This window comes from Prunus persica, chromosome G1, assembly GCF_000346465.2.
Source record: "Prunus persica cultivar Lovell chromosome G1, Prunus_persica_NCBIv2, whole genome shotgun sequence".
NCBI classification, from domain to species: domain Eukaryota; kingdom Viridiplantae; phylum Streptophyta; class Magnoliopsida; order Rosales; family Rosaceae; genus Prunus; species Prunus persica.
This window is the reverse complement of record NC_034009.1, coordinates 962,829-983,169: the sequence shown is the minus strand read 5'-3', so window position 1 is coordinate 983,169 and position 20,341 is coordinate 962,829. Positions and strand designations below refer to the sequence as shown.

The 20,341-nt window shown below is 36.6% G+C and overlaps 2 protein-coding genes and 1 long non-coding RNA gene across 3 annotated transcripts; 1 reads left to right on the top strand and 2 right to left on the bottom strand.

The window, feature by feature from the left end:
* LOC18788832 lies at positions 751-1,556 on the bottom strand. Its single transcript, XR_002269699.1, has 2 exons — positions 1,390-1,556; positions 751-1,087 (listed from the first exon to the last, which is right to left on the bottom strand). It is a non-coding gene; the product is annotated as an uncharacterized LOC18788832 (long non-coding RNA).
* On the top strand, positions 10,861-14,492 carry LOC18792314 (SEC14 cytosolic factor). The gene is made up of 7 exons (XM_007222267.2): positions 10,861-11,251; positions 11,393-11,510; positions 11,746-11,834; positions 11,953-11,999; positions 12,122-12,210; positions 12,695-12,828; positions 13,596-14,492. The coding sequence occupies exons 1-7, from the start codon at positions 11,138-11,140 to the stop codon at positions 14,307-14,309; spliced, it is 1,305 nt and encodes a 434-aa protein (XP_007222329.1). The 5' UTR covers positions 10,861-11,137; the 3' UTR covers positions 14,310-14,492.
* LOC18793573 (F-box/LRR-repeat protein At3g48880) lies at positions 16,939-18,801 on the bottom strand. The gene is made up of 3 exons (XM_007224655.2): positions 18,258-18,801; positions 17,794-18,170; positions 16,939-17,681 (listed from the first exon to the last, which is right to left on the bottom strand). The coding sequence occupies exons 2-3, from the start codon at positions 18,168-18,170 to the stop codon at positions 17,123-17,125; spliced, it is 936 nt and encodes a 311-aa protein (XP_007224717.2). The 5' UTR covers positions 18,258-18,801; the 3' UTR covers positions 16,939-17,122.

Here is a 20,341-nt window from a genome sequence, read left to right as displayed (position 1 = left end):
TTCGAGTCACGCATAAAACAATCAACTACAGAGGTTATTTTATAAGTCTTTTCAATAATTCATGGACTTGGTCAGAGAGGACACCGATGTTCAACACATTTCCTATTACTATTGGCCTGGAATTAATATTTTCCATAAATAATTAAAAATATAGGTTTTATACTTAAAAAATGGATCATGAGAGTTTGGAAAAATTCAGTTATGTGCAAAAGTGGACGACACACACACAAAATCTTAGCTGAGGATTTGAAATCTTATCCGGGCTCAACATTAACTCAATTTTGCATTTTTGAAAATAATATGCAATAAAATGGAAACTAAAAATGATATGCAATAAAGTGGAAATTAAGTGCCGCTAAACGCTAATTATGTACTAAATTATAGACTTGTCTATTTGTTTTGTTTATCACCTTTTAAAGGGGATGTCATCTAAGTTCACTGATTTTCTAGAATCAAAGCCAAGAAGTCGCATTATTAAAGATTGCTTGACATTTTTGCCATGACAAACTACTCGATGTGGATGATATATTTTCTTTTCCAAAACATTTTATATAAGACATGTAAATCATGCAGGTGTCCAATCCATTCTTTGATAGACAAACTGAAGAGACAAAAACAGCCACCTCAACCACTGAAATAGACAAAACAACAAAAACAAACCAAATGAAAGAAATAGAAAACAACTAAAAACTACCATTGATTTGGGCAAGGCTTCTCTGCAACTTAAGTTTAAAGCATACAGCATATCTCATGATGTAGAAGAAAGATTCATTCAGATTTGGAGCCCTTCAAAAACTCAAGAAAAGCATATATTTTAATGCATTACATTTACAGAACACCAAAAAAGAAAAAAAACTGGGGTAAAAACCTTTTTACATGTACACCAGTATAAAACAGTAAAACATAAATATTGTATATACTTGGCTGGAACTCTCTCATATACTGTGAAGAACATTGGAGCCTTCGCTCATGCTTTTTGATGGCAAAGAAGGTGTATGTGCCTCCACTAGTATTGACCACAGGACATGCACATCCTCATAGGGGCAGGATTTTACATCCTCATACAGAATGTATATCCCTCTTCCTGCTACAAAAGAAGGCCAAATGATTCAAGATAGTATAAATATTATGAACATCCAAGGGGAGAGAAGAGAAAGGAAGGAAACAGAAAAGAAGAGGTATATGCATGAATGAGAAAATGTGTTTTTGTTGTGTGTGCGCGTGCTCGCATAACAGTTTTAAAGCAAAGAGATTGAGATTGTGAGACAGACAAAAAATGGAGGGAAATGCAGGATGTGTTCATTGATTTGGAGCTAAGCATGTGCAATTTTGCATGCTAAAGTTTGGGAAAATGCAGGGTGGGAGTGAGTGATCAGTAAAAGAACTTACTTTTCTTCGGAGCTGAATGGAGACGAAACCACAGCTTCTTCAAAGGAGAGAAGAGGGAGTGCAGCCACCCCATTTGGAGAAGAGGGTGTGGCTCATGTGGGTGAAACACTTGGGTATGAAATAAACAATAAGACAGGGTATGAGATAAAATGTAGGTATTGCTTAGACAAGGGTGAAGTTTTTTGAAGTCACTGTTTCTAAGACAATTTTACAATTCCTATCATGTGGATCACATTTTTCTCTTGGTGCCATGTCTTTGTCAAACCTCTTTATCTTATAGCAGAAGGAGCCCCCCCTACCAATCAGATTTGCTTTTCACACTTCTACAAAAAGCTCTCCCCTTATAGCATCCCTTTGTGATTCTGTTCCTTTTGCCTCAAGACCCATTTTTGGTTTTCTACTCTTGTTTGTGTGTGTGTTTTGGAAATTGCAATAGTTACACACTCACTAGTGGGCTTTCTTCTTTTACCATTTTTGGTCACTTCTTTTGTTTCCAAGCTTCCTATTGGAGTCTCCTACAAGGTTTCTGCCTTCAATGCCTCCACCTGTCCCATACTCTAAACTTGGTTGCCTTAGAAGTGTGTCTCAGACATGGCTTGCTAGCTGACTCTGAAATTTGACTCATTTGGGACACGTCAACCTTTGGTTTCAGGCCATTCTTAATTTGCTTTTGGTTCATCCTAATTTTCTGATTATACTTATAAAAAAACATGAAATCTCCTACAAATCATATGTGAATAAGGCATAATTATCAATGATTGTCATTTCTAGGGACATGAAAGTATGGAGGTTTTTACTGATTTATTTCTGTTTTGGCCGATGGAAATAGCCTTTTGTGTTGATGTTACAAGGCCTTCCAGGATTAACCCCTTTTTAAATCCTAATCACATAAGCTTATGATCAGACAATCTGTCCCAATCGCAGAACTACCATCTTCTGCTGACCAGTCCAAGCTCCCTCCCACCTTTTCCTACCCTTTTGCTTTGTTGGGCTTTTTATATTTTGAAGCCTGTATTTCCTAAGCTGGCACATAATGGTAGGCCTTTTTTTTCAATTTTAAATTTTATACAAACGATATTAAAAAATGAGGGAATCGAACTTAGGACATCAAATGCATGGATACATAGTCTTAATTACTTGAGTTACACACTCATTGTCATAATGGTAGGCATTTAGCAAGCCTAACAACAGAAAACAGGGGTTTCTCTTCACCTACATCACTCTCCACATTGTGTTTATCATACTTTTCCTTCTTGTGCACTCAAAACAATTATGAAGGAGATTCTTTATAAAAAAATAAATAAAAAAATTCAACACTTTAGGTATGTGTTGACCCGCTAAGGGCCCATCAACCTAGAACCCACCAGCTTGCCTGTTAGAGGCCTATTGACCCCAGCCCATGGGTTTACCAAATGCAACCCAAATCCACCCATGAAATCGGAGCTGAGCTGAGCTGAGCTGGGCGGACCCAATTGCCTGCTCAGTTGTTTACCAGTTGTCTCATTGTCTTGTAGTTACTTTCCTCATCCAAACACCAGGACAAGCTTACATGGCAAGGACTGCAGACACATGAACCATCATATTGAGACCTAGACTCTCTCTGACCCATCATGTTGATTCCTGTCCACAACCACAATCTTATCTATGAACCTATCGTTCAATCAATGCCCTACAAATGTAGCCAGTCCAAAACCAAAGTTTAAAAAAAAAAAAAACCAAAAAAAGGAGATCCTCTGGCCGAAAAGGTCATCAGATGATAATTAAAATCAGCTGTGATCATCTACAGTAGAAGAAATTTGCATCAATACACAAAACACAGAAGGATTCTGGGGAAGAAGAAGTCCAGAACTAAAGATCTTCCCAAGTCCCAAAGCTGACCTGCCAAATTATACATCATGATGTGATTTTTATTCTATAGTGATCGTATAAATTAATTTCATTTTGGCTTGTGAAGCAAACAAAGAACACAAATGATTCACACACACGACCGAAAGCAAGAGAATATCTATCTGAGATGTTGGGGTCTAATCATTTAAATTTTACAACTTCTTTTTGTTTTCTGTCTAATCACAGCAGTAGTTCACCAGCAGCACGTATGAAAAGGATCCTATAATTATTAAAATCACTTTTGTTTAACGGTAATTTTCCTGTTTGCCCTATCAATCAATCAAGCAACGACTAGTGGGACGTCGTCTGTTGATAATTAAATTTCTACCTTATTATTTATGAAAATTGATCAAACAAACTATATATATATATATATTTTTTTGGGTACAGAAAAGTTTAGGTGGAGTGAATATTACCTCATCCAAAGGTCAGAGCATATCAAGGTCTCTTTGAGGACTTACAGAGGGAGTCTTAGCTCTTTTTTGAATTTTTACAGATTACCCATTAAAATAGATTGTCGACAACATAATTCAAACCTAGACCTGAATAGTGAAGATGACGATTTTTACCAACTCAATCAACCCCTAGTTTGCAATAAACAAACTATACTGAATAGTGAACATATAATTGAGTACCAGTAACACTGTACAATGCATGCCAGCAAGCTGCAGCCACACATTAATCAAAACAAAGTTAGACTTTTAGGAATTCTTTTGAAATTTTTTTTATCATGAAAACCAATTTCATTCGTTTACCAAATAGTAAATAGTACTGGTCGGCAGTCACTGTAAGTTATTTATAATTATACACACAAAATTGTTGCACCCTGCATTTTTTATACTTCACAGTCAATAATATGAGGCTTATCATAAATTGTTTGGCTTACATCATTGTTAAATTTGAATATCATGTGAATAGTATGGATTTAGATTCTTCTTCTTTAAAAAAAAAAAAATAGAAGAGATTCTAAAAATCCATTCAGAATAAACAAACAATATTGAATAGTGAACATATAATTGAGTATGTACAATGCATGCCAGCAAACTGCAGCCACACATTAATCAAAACAAAGTTAGACTTTTAGGAAAAATTTCTAAATTTTTTATCATGAAAACAAATTTTACCAAATAGTAAATAGCACGTCTATAAATTATTTATTTACACAAAAATTGTTGAACCCAACATTTTTATACTTCACACAGTCAATAATATGAGGGTTCTGCTTACATTTATATAATTTTTGGGTATGAACAAAGATGTCATGACAAATTAGGCAGTCTTGGTACCAAAAAAAAAAAAACTGAAGGAGGGTTCTGTTTTTCAATGGCGAAGTCATTGTGATGAAGTCAGAAATTAGGACAAAGGGCCCCAACCACCATGTGAGAGCTCTGCGCGGAGTCCATGATATGATCTGTTTGTGTGTCTTTGTGGTCAAAAAATGAAAATGGCAGCTATTTGGGTACCCACAAATGGCTAATGGCTGCAGAAATCATGACAGAAAAAAAAAAAATAATAAACATTTGTTTTGTGTATTGTTTTGCAACGGTTCGTTCCTTTCAAGATTTGAAGACCCAAAAGTCGTCCAGCTTTGCCACCAAAGTCTAATCCGAAATGATGCATCGTCTTTTTGTATTGGCCATATATTTTAGGATCATTCAAATTTTTACAAGTCATCTCATTAGTTCAATTTTTTTTTTCTTAGAGTAGGAGAAGAGTAGGAAAAATAATAATTTATTAATTCGTGAAAGGTAGACGTAAAGTAGTAAACAAGTGAGTTGGGTTTTGAATTTTTGAGTCGAAATGACCAACTCTATCTTCTATACGTACCACCGTGACATTCTTGCATATGGGAATGCTGTACTTTCACATTCTTCAACAGCCAGAGACTACTAATTGTGTTTTCATTTTAATTTTTTAAATATTCAAAAATTCGTCCAGTTGGGTCACACCAAAGTCTCCCTCAGAACTACTTTTAAACTTTAATTAAAGTAGTAAGCAATGTTTTTGAATTTACGAGTGAAAAGAGCAGCACAACAAGTCTCTCTTAGTCTCTCCGGTGAAGAAATTAGCATATTATCACGCTTTGTCAAGTAAAATTTTTATCGCCCGTGACGAAACGTCATTGATTGGTTATAACAAAACAGTACTATATATCCCCATGATTATACACGTTTTTCTCATCCCTCAGACTAGCTGGTTTTCGTGTGATCACATTTCTGGACACAGTATATATACAGAGAAGAGTTGCAGGTGCACTCAATTTCAATGAAACTGTTTATATTTGTATACGTTATAATGCATGTACAACTGTCCGTGCAGTCTAATTTTGATCTGCATTCTTCAACAGTTGAAATATCAATCGAAATGTAATATTGTGTGGCTGGTTTTCATTTGTGATAGAAATTAGCAACTCTATACCACGACAGGCTGCTCCCATTCTCTGGAACACTTTTCACTGCTGTGCAGATGCATGATGCATATAAACTGTTCATAGTACGTACGTACGTATTGCATGTGAAACAGCAAGCTATAGTTGAAGAGCTGTTTTAATTTACTGCATATTTTCATATCTCCTTCTCCAATCAAGTTGGCAAAATTTTTACCATTTTCACGAAGAACGTCCTGATTGGTTTAAGTTCAGCCCCCAACCCTCCAAAAGAAAAATACGAAACATCATAAGTTGCCTTGTGAGGTCAGACATCTTGGAAGCATGTGGTCCGTCACCATCATCTAATGGCACCAAAATGTTCACTGTTTTTGAAGCTAGCTTTTCTATGTAAGATTTTTTTGTTATCTTGGTTTCACAAGAGTTTAGTGATTAAATTAAGATTAGTAAAGATAATTTTCTTTTCTTTCCATGAAATAGAGCTTAATCAATTTTCCACCAAGCAGAACCATTTAACATCAATCATTGCGATTGTACATGCGAAACTAACGACACTTGGGGATTATTTAGGTTATGGAGATCCAGAACATCGCTAAACTTTATTAGACTAAACTGAATTTCTATTTACAACTTTGACGACTTATATAGAGTTTTTAAGCTCAGATTTATTTTAACGGACGTAGTTTCTTTTTGTTGGGTTTTCGGTATCTTAACATGTCCCGAATTGCTCCAATTAATTCATGTGATGTATGGAGAAGACAAAAAAACTTATATAATTAAAGAATATACAGAGGGCAATTATCCATGAGTGAGATTAGTCGTTGAACTAATTATACTCGTAATTATATATATGCGGAGGGATATATCTCTCTCTTTCCTCTGGAAATATAGTTGTCTCACGAACAGTTCATATAATCCGTACTCGCCTACCCGGCGGCTAAAAAGGAAAAATTGTTTTGGTCGTGCAGATTGCTATCTATCTTGGTGACTTGGTCTAGTTTCATCTAGACAAGAATGCTTTCAACTTCTGCCCTAATAAGTCAGAAAAATAGGACAAAGAGAGACCCTACGTCTCCCTACCCCATGAATTTTGCAAATTGGCCTCCTTCTCTCCTCATTATTTTTAGCAAACAACTCTGTGCGCCTTTTCACCTCATTTCGTTTCTATATATGAATACTCGAGGAGAGAGTACCAGCCAGAGAGGAAAGCAATATGTTTTTTGAATTTTAAAATGCAATGATTATATTATATATCATACTGTTTTGGACCTTTGGTTTAAGGAGACTCTTGGGTGCATTTTTAGTGTACATGTGGGGTTTTTGGGGTTAGTGGTGGGTGTGCATGTAAAGTCCCTAGCTAAATTGTGCTACGGAAATAATATATATATATATATATATATATATAGAGCTTTAGTTGATGAATTTTCTCAAATATTTATTCGAGGAACATCTTTATAGGCCTCATTATATATTCTATTTCAATAATTCAAACCGAATTATTTGATGACCACTCAATTGGATGATTGTTATTATAGTCTTTACTTGAAGCACCGTGTTCATATATTTTGTTGGTGTCAATTGGATGCCTTAATGATTTTTAATTTGCAAGAATGATATATGAATAAAGATTTGAAAAATAAATTGTTTGAATCGTTGAAAAAAAAATCATAGAGAACCCTAGAAAGTGTCCCTCAATAGAAGGGGACAAAGAGAGGGGAGGATGGTGTTTCAAAATTTGAATCAAAAAAGGGATTTAAGGGTTGGTGGAAAAATGGAATATACAAGGAAACCACTTTAGCACACTTTGGGCCACGTGGGAGGGATTTGAAACAACAACATCATATTGTTTTTGATCCCCACAGTCATAATATCATGCTCCTCAACCATCATATTTCATATACAATTATGTTTATATCTTTGAGAAATAGATATAAAAATTATTCAAATAAAAAAAGAAAAGAAAAGAAATAGAAATAGAAAAAGGGGAAAGAGGAAGTTGGGTTAAAGTGTGGAAGGAAGAATCTCTCACACATTTGAATGAGGACAAACGAAACAAATCTTTCACTAAATACCAGCTTTGCCACATTATTTTAATTATCACGATAAAGCTTACACCTTCACCTTTGGAAACCCCAAATTACCAGCCTAATCTACGCTCGATTTGCCTTTGCACTTTCAATCTCAATATATATATATATATATATATATATTTTCCCAACCCTCACTTTGTACGTTCTTTTAGTTAAGCGACGAGCAATGGCTTTTACTTATGGAGCCCAACCATCTTCCCTCTTTGTGCGCGTGTAAGTCAAAAATTTCGTCTATTTTCACTTTTTTTCCTCTATCCAATAACATAAACATAACATTTAAGATACTTATTGTCGAATCAATGATATGAGATATTACGTTGATGATTTCTAGTCTAATAATATAACATATTGTCTATATACACGATAAAAAAGAGCAAAAAATAAAATAAAATAAGAAGTGTAGTGTTTCCTAGATTCTTCTCACTTGTGAGAGAAAATTAAAGTTGATAATAGGGTTTAGGAGACATATAGCATAAAATTTTAAGCTCTTTTGACTTGTTTTAATTCGAAAGTGGGCAAGCGGTTAACAACTTATAGAGGAGATAATCGAAGCTTACCATTTGCATAAAGAAACAAAGTAAACCTAAGATTAATTAATTAAATAAAAGGAAAGGGGCGGTGTTTTAATTTTGATTAAGGAGATGGACACGTGGAGAATGTCAGCGACAATGTGGGGTCTTTCTAAGCCAAGTGTGGAGAAAGGGGAAGGTCTCCGCCGTAAGAATAACGGAGTTGGACTGGGTTTGTATGATATTCATGTGAACGCCAAGTATCAAGGTTTTGACTTCATGGGACTATGTGTAACTTTTGTGTTGATATTAATTGCACCAGTACTTTGTTCTTTGTTTGCTCCCAAACATTGTTCCTGGAAATTGTGGTTGTATGCACACACTGCATGCATACTGATTATCCTCTACAATTCTCATCGGTCGACGGTAGCATAAATTATAAAATAACAATCATTTATAGCCAAAACAACTAAACAATAATCTTGCATGTGAAATTGTCAAATTGTCAAATTAGGTCAAAATAAGTGATTTTGATTAACAATCCTTTCTTTTCTTTGGATAAAGGGCTGTTAAGAAGTTGGCTAACAATATGTATACCAAGCTAACGCATTCTCTCATGTTTAGTGAAGAGAGATACGGGCGGCATGTGCAATCCCACCATACAAAACTTAATTGAAAATATGTGGGGAATAGGAGTTGGAGGTATAAATTTGAGTCGGATGTTCTAATTCTAACATGGTATAAGAGCATGCTTAATATTTGCACGCTATGATACTCAATATCTACAAATTAACCTTTTAAGTTGTCAATTTCGTTAGTTTAGCGCGATTGATATAATTAATAAAGTTTTTAGCTTGTGGTTAAGTCAGTAGAGTGTATTACTTTTAATTTTACCATGGATAACATACCAAACTCCCTAACAAGAGATCATTACAAACCAAAAACACTATTTGATACACAGTATTATGTAAAAGACAGTTTCTTGGAGTCAAATATACATAGGAATTGATATTATGTTTAATCAAATTGGTGTAGCAACAACAAACATAGTATGGATGGGATCGATTTTGGTAAAGAAAAAAGGGAAAGCAGCTCACTGTTTCGTCACCCAAGGGAAAAATACAGTGAAGCACAATTTGCCTAAGAACTTGAAGCAAAACTCTCAAATTTGTGTAGAAAATGTGTACGAGAATATACTATGTAACATTCATCCAAAGAAGCTAAAAGAACAAGAAAGATACTGTTTTGTGTGTGACATTCGATCATATATATATATATATACATATATGCCCTTCTGTTCTTTTGTCCCGCAATATCCGTTCACGTGTTGGAATTTTTTGCCCCTATCATCACAACCTAGACCCCCACCATCCCACCTTGCTTCTACAAAAGTGCCATCATTGCAACTCCCATTCAATTTACCCAAATAAAAGTTGTATCGTGCAATAATTACATCCAGTACCACTGCAGCCTTTTTTCACTTATACAAAAGCCACCAAAGTCCCTGTTTCAATCACCACATTGGAGTAGTTATTCTCTTTTATCGGTTATATATAACTATGTGTTTGGTTGAACGCGATGAGTGATATATATATATAATTAAGTGATAAATATAGAAATCTTTTGTGATGAGAGAATTAATGTAGACTAGTAACATTGTTTATGTCTGATATGGGCAAAATATAATGAATTATCCATTTTGTTTGTGATTGTACAACATAACCACGATGAAGTAGAAAGATTTTATCATCTGCTTGTGTGTGTGCGAACGATTTTCAATGGTTAATAGTTTGGTATCTTCTAAAACACGTGAAGTGAGAGATGTTTCTTTCTTTTAAAAAGAAAACAGTTAACTTTGTTCTTAAGAAGAAAAGAACAACGGCTGTAATAAGGATGTTGAAAGATTTGAATTCTACACATAAACAGAAGGGGAAAATGCTAACATATATGTCTCATGCATGCAAAGTGAATGTCAGTCATTGATTATCGTTACTTATACAATAGGTTTCACAATGAATCCCACATCAATTCCAAAAATCAAATGTGCATACGACATGTGAAAACAAAATTGTAACACGTAACATAAAATATATATATAATGATATCTATGACCATGTACAAATTGTAACACATGAGTGACCATCAAGCAACCATGTGAATGGTCTTAACCACACATTAATATGGGAGGCAGGCACATCATCATCATCATGAAATATATGGGCGCAGGCATTAAAAGAGCTCCATAAGCAGTAATCGTAGGCAACATGTAGGCAAGTTACATTCTAGGAAACTATCAAAAATGAAAATGAATACGTTTCTGATAAAGAAACATGAGGACGAACAGAAAAAGGTAAGGTCAGGGCAAAATGGGAAAGTAATAAAGCTGGAGCAATTAAGTGGGGAGGTGGGCGATGGGCTTGGGCCTGGACCAGCCGACCTTTTCCGTTACGAATCGCTTTCGGACCCATCATTGCAAAATATTACAATCGCATTGACCAAACCAACCAGTTGACGACGTTTTTAATTTAAAAAAAATCCCATTGTTTATTAATAAAATAAAATAAATATAATAGCTTTTGCATGCGCCAGTGTGCTAGCCTTGTAACGGCGTGATTAGCTGTCGTTTTGCTATATATATCCCCTCCTCTGCCTCACTCTCCTTTATTCAACGTTGGATCAGTTTTTCAAGTTTCAACACCTTTATTTTCCCTCTCTCTCTCTCTCTCTCTCTCTCTCTCTCTCTCTCTCTCTCTTTTTCTTGAGTGAACATTTTAATGGTTGCGTAAATTTGAAGGCTGGTATAATAGAGTGTGTGTTTTCTTGGAACTGATTCGTTGATTTGATCTCATCACCATTTGTCGGAAATCTCTCTCGAAATGGGAAAGAAAGATCATCATCTGCAGCAGAGAGATCAGCAGAGCAAAGACGACTCAAGGGTTGAAGCTGTTCTTCAGCTTCTAAGAAAACAAGCCCCACTTTCAGTCAAACAGGTTGAGCTTCCTCACCAACTTTCAGATCTCCATGTTTTGCTTCATGGGTTTTCAAAAAGTTTGCATTTTGTTCACGGGTTTTTCCAGCCAATCATTTTTTTAATGGACTGTGTCTCTTTTTGTTTTGTTTTGGTTTTGCAGGAGAAGTTTTGCAACACTGCTTGTGTTGAGAGGTTTCTGAAGGCAAAAGGAGACAGTGTTAAGAAGGCAGCCAAGCAACTGAGGGCCTGTCTTTCTTGGAGACAAAGCATTGGCACTGGTAGTTTTCTTCTTCTTCTTTCTCATTTTTTTCTGCTGGTGTTACTTATTCTCTTTTTTAGTGCATCTTGGTTTCTCTTTTTGTTTTGTGTTTAAGCGTAGAATCTTGCTTTTTCCACGCTTTGAATTAAGCGTTAAAGTGTTTTAACCCAACCACTAATGATGAAAAAGTGAAACCTCTCTCTTTCTCTCTTCTTTCTATTACTTATTTTAATGTTGTTGTTTTGAACACACAGAGAACTTGATAGCAGACGAGTTCTCAGCTGAACTTGCAGAAGGGGTTGCCTACGTGTCCGGGCATGATGAAGAATCCAGACCCGTTCTGGTAAAATTTAATAATTAAAATAAATTCAATCTCTATCTCTTTCTGTTTTATTTTGTTTTCCACTGTGTTTTTGTTTGTTTATTAAACAACCCACATTTCTCCTTAACTTTTTGTACAGATTTTCCGGATCAAGCAGGACTACCAGAAGTTCCATTCACAAAAACTGTGAGTAGCAAACAAAACCCAGAAACTGCTCAAACAGAATTTGTCCTTCTCATCTTCTTCTTGTTTTTGCTTTTGTTTTTCCTGAAAATATTTTTTGTATTTTCCATTTTTGCACATTTAAGGTTCACTCGCTTATTGGTTTTCACGCTGGAGGTGGCCATTGAGAGCATGCCCAAAAATGTTGAGCAGTTCGTTCTCCTTTTCGACGCAAGTAAGCCTCCCAATCTTACCCTTGGCATACCAAAATCAACAAGGCTAATTTAGTAATTCACCACCATTGTACTTCAAAACTGCACCCTAGTAAACTAGCCTTGTTAATGAGAAATCAGGCAGGCAGATATGTCGGAGGAAGAGGCACTGTGGTGTTCTGGGACTGAGATATCATCAGAAATTGTCCGGAGTGCCCCTCAGGTGTCGCGATCAAACCCTCAAAAGTGGTCCAGAAATGAAGGGGCATTATGGGGAATCGGAGTATCAATTTTGATACCCCTCCCCCTCCCCTCCTAGAATTGGTCAATTCCCAAAACTGCTCCTTCCTTAAATATATTGATCCTGCCAGGATTCTACTTTTTCTGCTTTGCCAGAGACCCTTAAAACACTTTTTATCCATCCAATTAACAATTATAATTCAAAATTATGCATGAAATTAACACTAATTTTGATTATTTATTAAAAGTCGCGGTGGATTTTTGCAGGCTTTTTCAGATCAGCTTCGGCTTTTATGAACTTGTTGCTGGCAGCACTGAAAATTGTGGCAGAGTACTACCCAGGACGGCTGTTCAAGGCCTTTGTAATTGACCCTCCCACTATGTTCTCTTATCTCTGGAAGGTAAAAATGTTCATCAAAATTCAAAACAAATGAGTTAATATTTGGTTGGTTGGTGTAAAAAAAGTCCAATGTTACTGTTGAGCTTGCTGGGTTTGTGTTTGTGTGTTTTTTATTCACTGTTTTTGTTTTGACTACTTGTGCATAATGTATGCTGCTTTTGGGAACAAACCCCACCTATAAGCCTTATCCTTTTAAGGCTTAGGTCACATCCAATTGGGTTGCAGTGTTCAAAAACAAGTCAATGACAACCCTATTCCCACTTCTTTTTTGTGGGGGATGCTGATCATCATCATCATCAACTCTTGATTATTATTGCTTTTGCATGGGTTCAAATTATGCCACAATTATTGCTAGGGTTTGCTTTCAGAGAATACAATCCTAGGAACAGTAAAAATCTAAAGATTAAATTAGGTGTTACTTACCACCCATGTAACACTGTTGCTATGAAAAAGGTCTTGGACTTTAGATAAAACACTATCAACACAATATATGACACAAGTTGTTTCAAGGGAGGATCCCCGTTTGTGTGTGGGTTACGACAGTCGGGCTATCATGATGTAAATTTGACTGCGCGATTGTCACGCCAAACGAATCCCGCCCCAAAGTTTTTCGTATAAACTTTAATTTCTCCAAGTCATTCCAACATTTTACCATGGATGTTAACATTGTTTTGTTTTTGGTTATTGATCTTTGTGTGACCACCAGGTATACAATTTAATAAGTCAAATGTGTTGAGTGTGACGTGGATGTGTTTTATTGGTTTGTAGGGCGTACGACCCTTTTTGGAGCTTTCTACGGCTACGATGGTGGTGTCATCACTAGACTTTGAGGAGTCGTTGGATTTCAACGACTTCTCAAACTACCCGCGAGCCTCGTCCCTACGATTCGACCCCGCGTCAATCAAATCAACGGCCAAAATCGGCTCCTGCTCGTCCTCGCGTTTCTCCTTCACTGTTTCTCACCACCAGTTCGACTCTCTCAAGCCTTGGTACCTCAGCCTTACCGACACGTCAGCATCCAAAGTAGGGCCCACCGGTCACTCCCCTCTGGGACCCTCACTCATCTCTCCGCTAAACGCTCGGTCGTTCTCCTTTGCATCCCCAGCCGCGAGAACGCCACGTGGAACCATCCACGGCTACGGCAACTCGGCGGCCACGAGGAAGAGCTTGTTCCCGTCGACCCCACTGCCCCAACGGTGCACCAGCAGCGAGGCGAGCAGAACCCCTCGCCACCCGCGGACCCCACGGCCGTCGTTCCTCCAGTCACCGGCCATGTTCTTCCGCAGCAGCACTAGCAAGGAGTGCCACGTGAGCAAGACGGAGAAGTCTCGGGAGTCGTTCGTCCCGTTTTTGAAGTTCTACAGGAGGCCGTACGACGAGATGATTTACAGGTCAAAGATGCGGCCCCCACTGGGCGGGCTCATCTCCATCGTCTCTCCCCACCTGAGACGCCGCCACGTGTCAGTATCGCAACGGTTCTAAACTCAAAAACCCTCCTCCTCGTCCTCCTCCTCCAGAAAAGCGAAGTACATAGGTTACTATTAAATTAACAAAATGAGTCCTTGACTTGAGTACTAATAATTGATTAATTATTTTTCCAAAGTCCAACTCTCCTCGTGCAGTAATTAATTATCGAAGACCAAGAAATTAAGAAGAAATTTTTGTTTAGAGAGAGACGACGTACTAGGCAAGGTGTGAGAGATTGTGCAGCATTGTCTAATTTTGAGGCTCGGGAACAAGATACCGTGGTCGAGACGGTGAACAATATATTTGCATTGGAACTCATATGCTGTAAAGCAAGAAGAAAAAAAAGAAATCTTTGTTTCATTTCAATTCAAACTTTGATATATATAAATATATATTTCTTTTTTTCTTTCGCCTTGTGGAATCTTTGCGACTGAACCATATGGGTTGAATTTATGTTCATAATAAAATGGACCCGAGTTTGAAAACTTGTATTTTTGTAATCTTCTTCTTGTATGGTTTCGATTTGGTTTGGTTTGATTTTTAATTTTTTATATAGAAATGGTAGGAATATGTGTCGGAGTTTGTGGTTTAAGAAGTCAAAATGTAGCTACGTGCCAACGTTCTTTTTATTTTTATTCAAGCAAAGTCGTACCCTTTCTGATCACATATTTGTATGAACGTGTGGGTGAGGCTTTGGGAAGAGAAGTTTTTGTAAAGATTTATACATTATTTTGTATGGACATGTTTGGGTTGGGGCTGCGGCTTTGTCGCGGACCCATTGTCCTCAGGGAGCGCCAAGGTTCGGTTCCTCAAGAGGTGATGTTAGAGACTCAAAGTTCATCTGTTTGTAGCTTATGGCTTTTTCAGTGCTGAGATTTTCTGGCTGATTCACTGCTAACTAGAGAAACCCAATTCGTCAAAATATATATAAATTAGAGGGTTTGGTTTTGTTGATTTATATTTTAATTGTTTAATAGCAGTTGACAAGTGGCAATCATTATTATATATTTTTGAAGTTATATGCAGACAAATTGGTACCGCTAGTGTTGATAGTTTTCTGAGTTTGAAAATTTGTCATTTTCGTTTGTTTTTGGGAGTGCTTTGAATGGATGTGACAGAGTGTCATATGCATTTTGTAACATTGAACTTTCTTCATCAGTACATGATATGCCTAATTTAGCAAATTGGTAAAAATAAAATAAAAGGGCTGATTTATTGGGCCAATCTGAGTGCCACACCGACATGATTTGAAGCCCAATGTGTAGATTTTATGGACCAACCAAAGTTGTCGAACAAGTTCTTGTATGTTGTATTAATTCTAAAATTTTATAATTCTGTAATCGAGTGAAAAATGATATTAACTTGTATAATAATGGCATTAAGTTTGAATTCTATGACATCTTGATAAAGTGTCTGTGCGAAACCCCCCTCCTCTTATAATTTAGACTATGACTTGTATTAAAAAAAATAAAGTTCTATTTTGCTCATGCTTCTATATTATGTTGTGTTTATTAATCTACGACGAACAAAACAAGAAAAAGCATGGAACCAAAGAGTATGCCCAACCCATTTTATTAGAAGGTTTGCAAGGTGTGGGGTGGGACTTTAACTACATGTTTCTTACAATATGCATTTTGCTGCCTCTCTGTGTGTAGTGTGCATATAAGGAATTTGTTAGCTTGATTTAGCGTCGGAGTGTTTTCTTGTAGGCACCCCCTTTCATTGGTGGCAATCGAAGATGGTGTCTGGCTTCTCAACATTGATTACGAGATTACTTGTTGGAAGACCCAAAATTTCACGCTCCAACAATTCCCCAAAAATTTAAGCTTTTAGAGTAAAATAGTTGTATTAACGTTGACACATCCTTTTTGGTTCTTCTTGAAGGTAAATATGTCCCCTGTCTGAATGAATGGTTAATATATTTCTGGTTCATCATCTTTCTTAGATGTTTGATGTTTCCATGTTTTTAATCACTTTTTGTGATACTTATTATTTTTTTCATAGATGCCTAAATATATAGCAATAGAAACTTCATTTTGATGCCTTAATGGTGACTGGTTGAAGGGCTTGCGGACGTGTTAAGCTGCCACACTGTTTTTGTTGCAGTGGAGATAGGGGGACAAGTTGAAATTGAAGTTGCCTTCTGTATGGAGCACTCAACTGTAGTAGACTCACAGGATATCTCAGATTTTGAAGAATTGAAATGAAGCTTTTCTTTTGCTGCTAAAAATGAAGCTCTCTGTTGAGATTGTTCTGTTTCCCAATCTATGGGTTACTATCAAATGCTTCTTATTGTGCCAAAACTAGCATCACTGAACTTGTTTACCACCTAGCAGAGGCTGCCTTAATTTCTTTTTAGAATTTAATAAGCATAAACCGTGCGAAAAATTGCGTATGTTTAGTTGGTCTTACATTCCTTAACCTTATAAAATCAATGAAACATATTATTTCATTTGTCTATTGATTGTGGCCGTTGTTAAGCTGGTGCAACCAACATTCCTGAGCCTCAAAGAAATTTAGCTATAGGAAAACCTTTGGTGGGCAGGGAAAGTTAGGATAGATATAGAGGCAGAGGCAAGGCTGAAGACAATCGCGAGCACATGTGATATTACAGAAAATGTAGAGAAGGAATTTAGAACGGCCATTTTCCCAATTAAGCAAACATCTTATAATTAAATCAAGATAGGAACTTATAACAAGCCCTCATTAGAGTAACAATGTCCAAAAACACAAGATGAACACCACACCACACTCAACACACACAATTGCTCTGTAACGTTGTAAATATAAAAAAGATGAGATATTACTTAGTACAATCAAATAGTTCTTCATTCCTCGTCACTCAAATCGTTGAACGCATCGCGCAAATCATTGAGCATTTCATCCCAATTCTCCTCCACAAGTTGTTGAAATGAGTATCCAACAACAGGAAGAACAAAATTGTCCATACCACAAAGAAATTCAGGAAATTCAGAACCCTCGCACATAAATTTACTAATATGAGACGCAAGCTTTGATAATTCATCGTCGTTCTCATTGAAACCAGAACAATCTCTGGCGTCCAACATCACTAGATCTTTGCATCCGCACAGCAACGTGACAAGACTATCCCGTCTTACTTTTGCACCCTTCAAATTTAAGTACTTGATATTAGGCACCAACTTCACAATTGACAATGCCTCACGTCCATGAACAGAGCCTTTGGACAAATCTAAACCATACAAATTCTTGCAATGTGTTTGTATAATTACAAGTATTTTCGCCAAATTTAAGCATGAACCCAATGATAACACCTCCAAATTTTTCCAATTGCCAATCAGCTCTAGGTTTGTGTGTTTGTTGTCCAATACATCTCCTGGTAAACTCAAAGTCACAAGGCCAGGACACCTGCACACATTCCACAACAGCAAAAATGCTACATTTACATTTACAATTACAAGGAAAATTAAACTACACTTGGATTGGAATTTTGAAAATTAACTTAAATGAGAAAACTTACGCATTTGCAGCAAATTCAAAGGCTTCTACTGTGCAGCATTTGGGAAGCTTGAGCACAGTAGCATTTCCGCTGCTCCGATTGATCACAAACTTTAGAAAAGCGGTGACAGAGCAACGATCCCCATCAATTTGATACTCACTCGCAAATCTGTCCATAAGATTTTGAAAATTTGGACATTCAGACACATCCCAAGGCCAGACTTCAATACATTCGTTGTCCGGGAAAATGAGAGATTGCCAGCATGAAGGATTGAGGGTCGGCATGTACCATGACTTGCACACAAAAGGGACATCCAAAAGCAGTGACTCCAGTCCAACTTTCACCAACACTTTGACCAAGCAGTCCATTTGTAAGTCCTCCCATCTTCGTTCGTCCATCTGCAACAACGATTTAATATAATTACATCTATATACAGTAAATTAAAGGGAAAAAAACCCATAAATTTCAAAAGAATACAAAGAAACCTGGGAAAACAATCATATGGTAATCCTTTTCCTATATAATAAGAACAAACAAGAGAATTAATTGATGGAGTGTTGGATAATTGTTCATTCAACAAGCACTTTCTGCATTCCAACAACAAAAAAGTAGGAAACTAGTTACTAGTCCAGCAATAATATAGAGGCAACTACTTCACGAGGAATCAATTCTAGTATTTCCGTTTGGAAAAGCAAGTAGGGCCCTTTAAAAAAAAAAGAAAAAAAGCAAGAGACTCTTTGGCACCATCTGCTAAGCTAAAAGCTAAGAAGGAGTTACCAAAACAAGCAAGGCCATAATAGTCCTATCACCAAAGAAATCATCCTTATTTAAGCTTCTCCTTACTTCCCTTTATGGGTTTTTAATCGAATTCACCAAAAAAAAAATAATATTTGGAAACTAGTCCAGCAATAATAGAGGCAACATAATATAGTATTTCCTTTTGGAAAAGCAAGTAGGACCTTTGTTTTCAAAAGCAAGGGACTCCTGAGCTAAAGCTAAGAAGGAATTACCAAAGCAAGCAAGGCCATAATTGTCCTATCACCAAACAGATCAAAGTTCTAGAGGACTAAAAGAATAATGCCCCTAAATTGTTAGGCATTTTTGTGGTGTTTGAGCCATATCTACTTTCTATTAGAGTGGCTCCAGCGAAGGAGCCCAGCCCGAGGCAAGGGCAGAAAAAAAAAAAATTTTCGCTCCAGCGTGCAGCCCAGGCCCGGGTTTGGTGTGGGACCCACCAACTCGGGCCAGCCCGAAGGCCAAACCAGCTCCAGGTCCAAAACGCGGGTGCTGACGTCAGCGCTGGCGTCACGCTGACGTCAGCTAGGGCTGTCAAAATTTTTTTACCGTTGGCGCGTGCAATGCACGCGCCAACGGTAAAAAAATTTTGAATCAGCGCGCGCTGACGCCAGCGCCAACGGTAGGCTGCCACGTGTCGCGCTCAGTGCCTTCCGATCTGCTTCTCCTTTCTAATCCAACGGCTGAGGCTTTTTTGGGTGAAAAAAATATGAAAAAAAATTCTAAAAAATTCTAAAAAATTCTGGTATTTTTTTCTATAAATACCTATCAATACCCTTCACTTTCAACACCAATACTCTTACATTTCATTATACTTCTACTAATATTCACTCTTTTTACACAACATTTTCCTCTTTTTCATCTAGCATTTTGATTTCATATTTTTATGGCTTCTTCTATCGAAACCGGAGGGGCTTGGAGCACAATGGAAGATGTTTCTTTGTGTGAGGCTTGGCTCCAAATTTGTCATTGTCCCGTGTCCAGCAATGAAATGAAATTTTTTCATATGTGGAAAAAAATTCATGCCGAATTTTGTGAAAAAATTCCGGGGTCTACTCGTACGGAGATGACATTATCCAGTAGGTGGAAAATTCTCAATAAAGAGTTGGGAAAATGGAGAAATGCCCTAGCAAAAGCGATGGACAACTATAGAAGTGGGCAAAATCGTACTAACGAGGTAAGTATTTTATAATTTTTGTGTTATTAAGTTTAATCTCCTAATATATATATTTTGTTAATATTGCTTACATTTTCAATATGTTGTATATATTTTGTTAATATTGCTTGCATTTTCAATATTTTGTTAATATTGCTTGCATTTTCAATATGTTGTATATATTTTGTTAATATTGCTTGCATTTTCAATATTTTGTTAATATTGCTTGCATTTTCAATATTTTGTTAATATTGCTTGCATTTTCAATATGTTGTATATATTTTGTTAATATTGCTTGCATTTTGAATATGTTGTTAATATTTCTTGCATTTTCAATATTTTGTTAATATTGCTTGTATTTTTAATATGTTGTTAATATTTCTTGCATATCCAATATATTTTAAATATTTATTGCATTTCCATTTTTTTGTTCAATAGATGATTCAAGCACAAATGTGGTTCGGTGCAACCGGGGGTGGCAAAAAAAGTTTCACCCATCATGAATGTTGGGAGGTGGTGAAATTTTGCAAACGCTTCGTAATTATTCCAACGGGTCCGGAGGTTGTGTTAAACGAGACGCCACTCCGTGATTCAATGACATCGGATTCACCTCTTTAT

Excerpts from the sequence above, each read along its gene's own strand:
- LOC18792314 (XM_007222267.2), top strand. The coding sequence starts at position 11,138 with ATGGGAAAGAAAGATCATCATCTGCAGCAGAGAGATCAGCAGAGCAAA. Across the intron at positions 11,835-11,952 it reads AAGAATCCAGACCCGTTCTG|ATTTTCCGGATCAAGCAGGA; the intron begins GTAAAATTTAAT and ends CTTTTTGTACAG. Across the intron at positions 12,000-12,121 it reads AAGTTCCATTCACAAAAACT|GTTCACTCGCTTATTGGTTT; the intron begins GTGAGTAGCAAA and ends TGCACATTTAAG.
- LOC18793573 (XM_007224655.2), bottom strand. The coding sequence starts at position 18,170 with ATGGACGAACGAAGATGGGAGGACTTACAAATGGACTGCTTGGTCAAA. Across the intron at positions 17,682-17,793 it reads TTTGAATTTGCTGCAAATGC|GTGTCCTGGCCTTGTGACTT; the intron begins GTAAGTTTTCTC and ends GAATGTGTGCAG.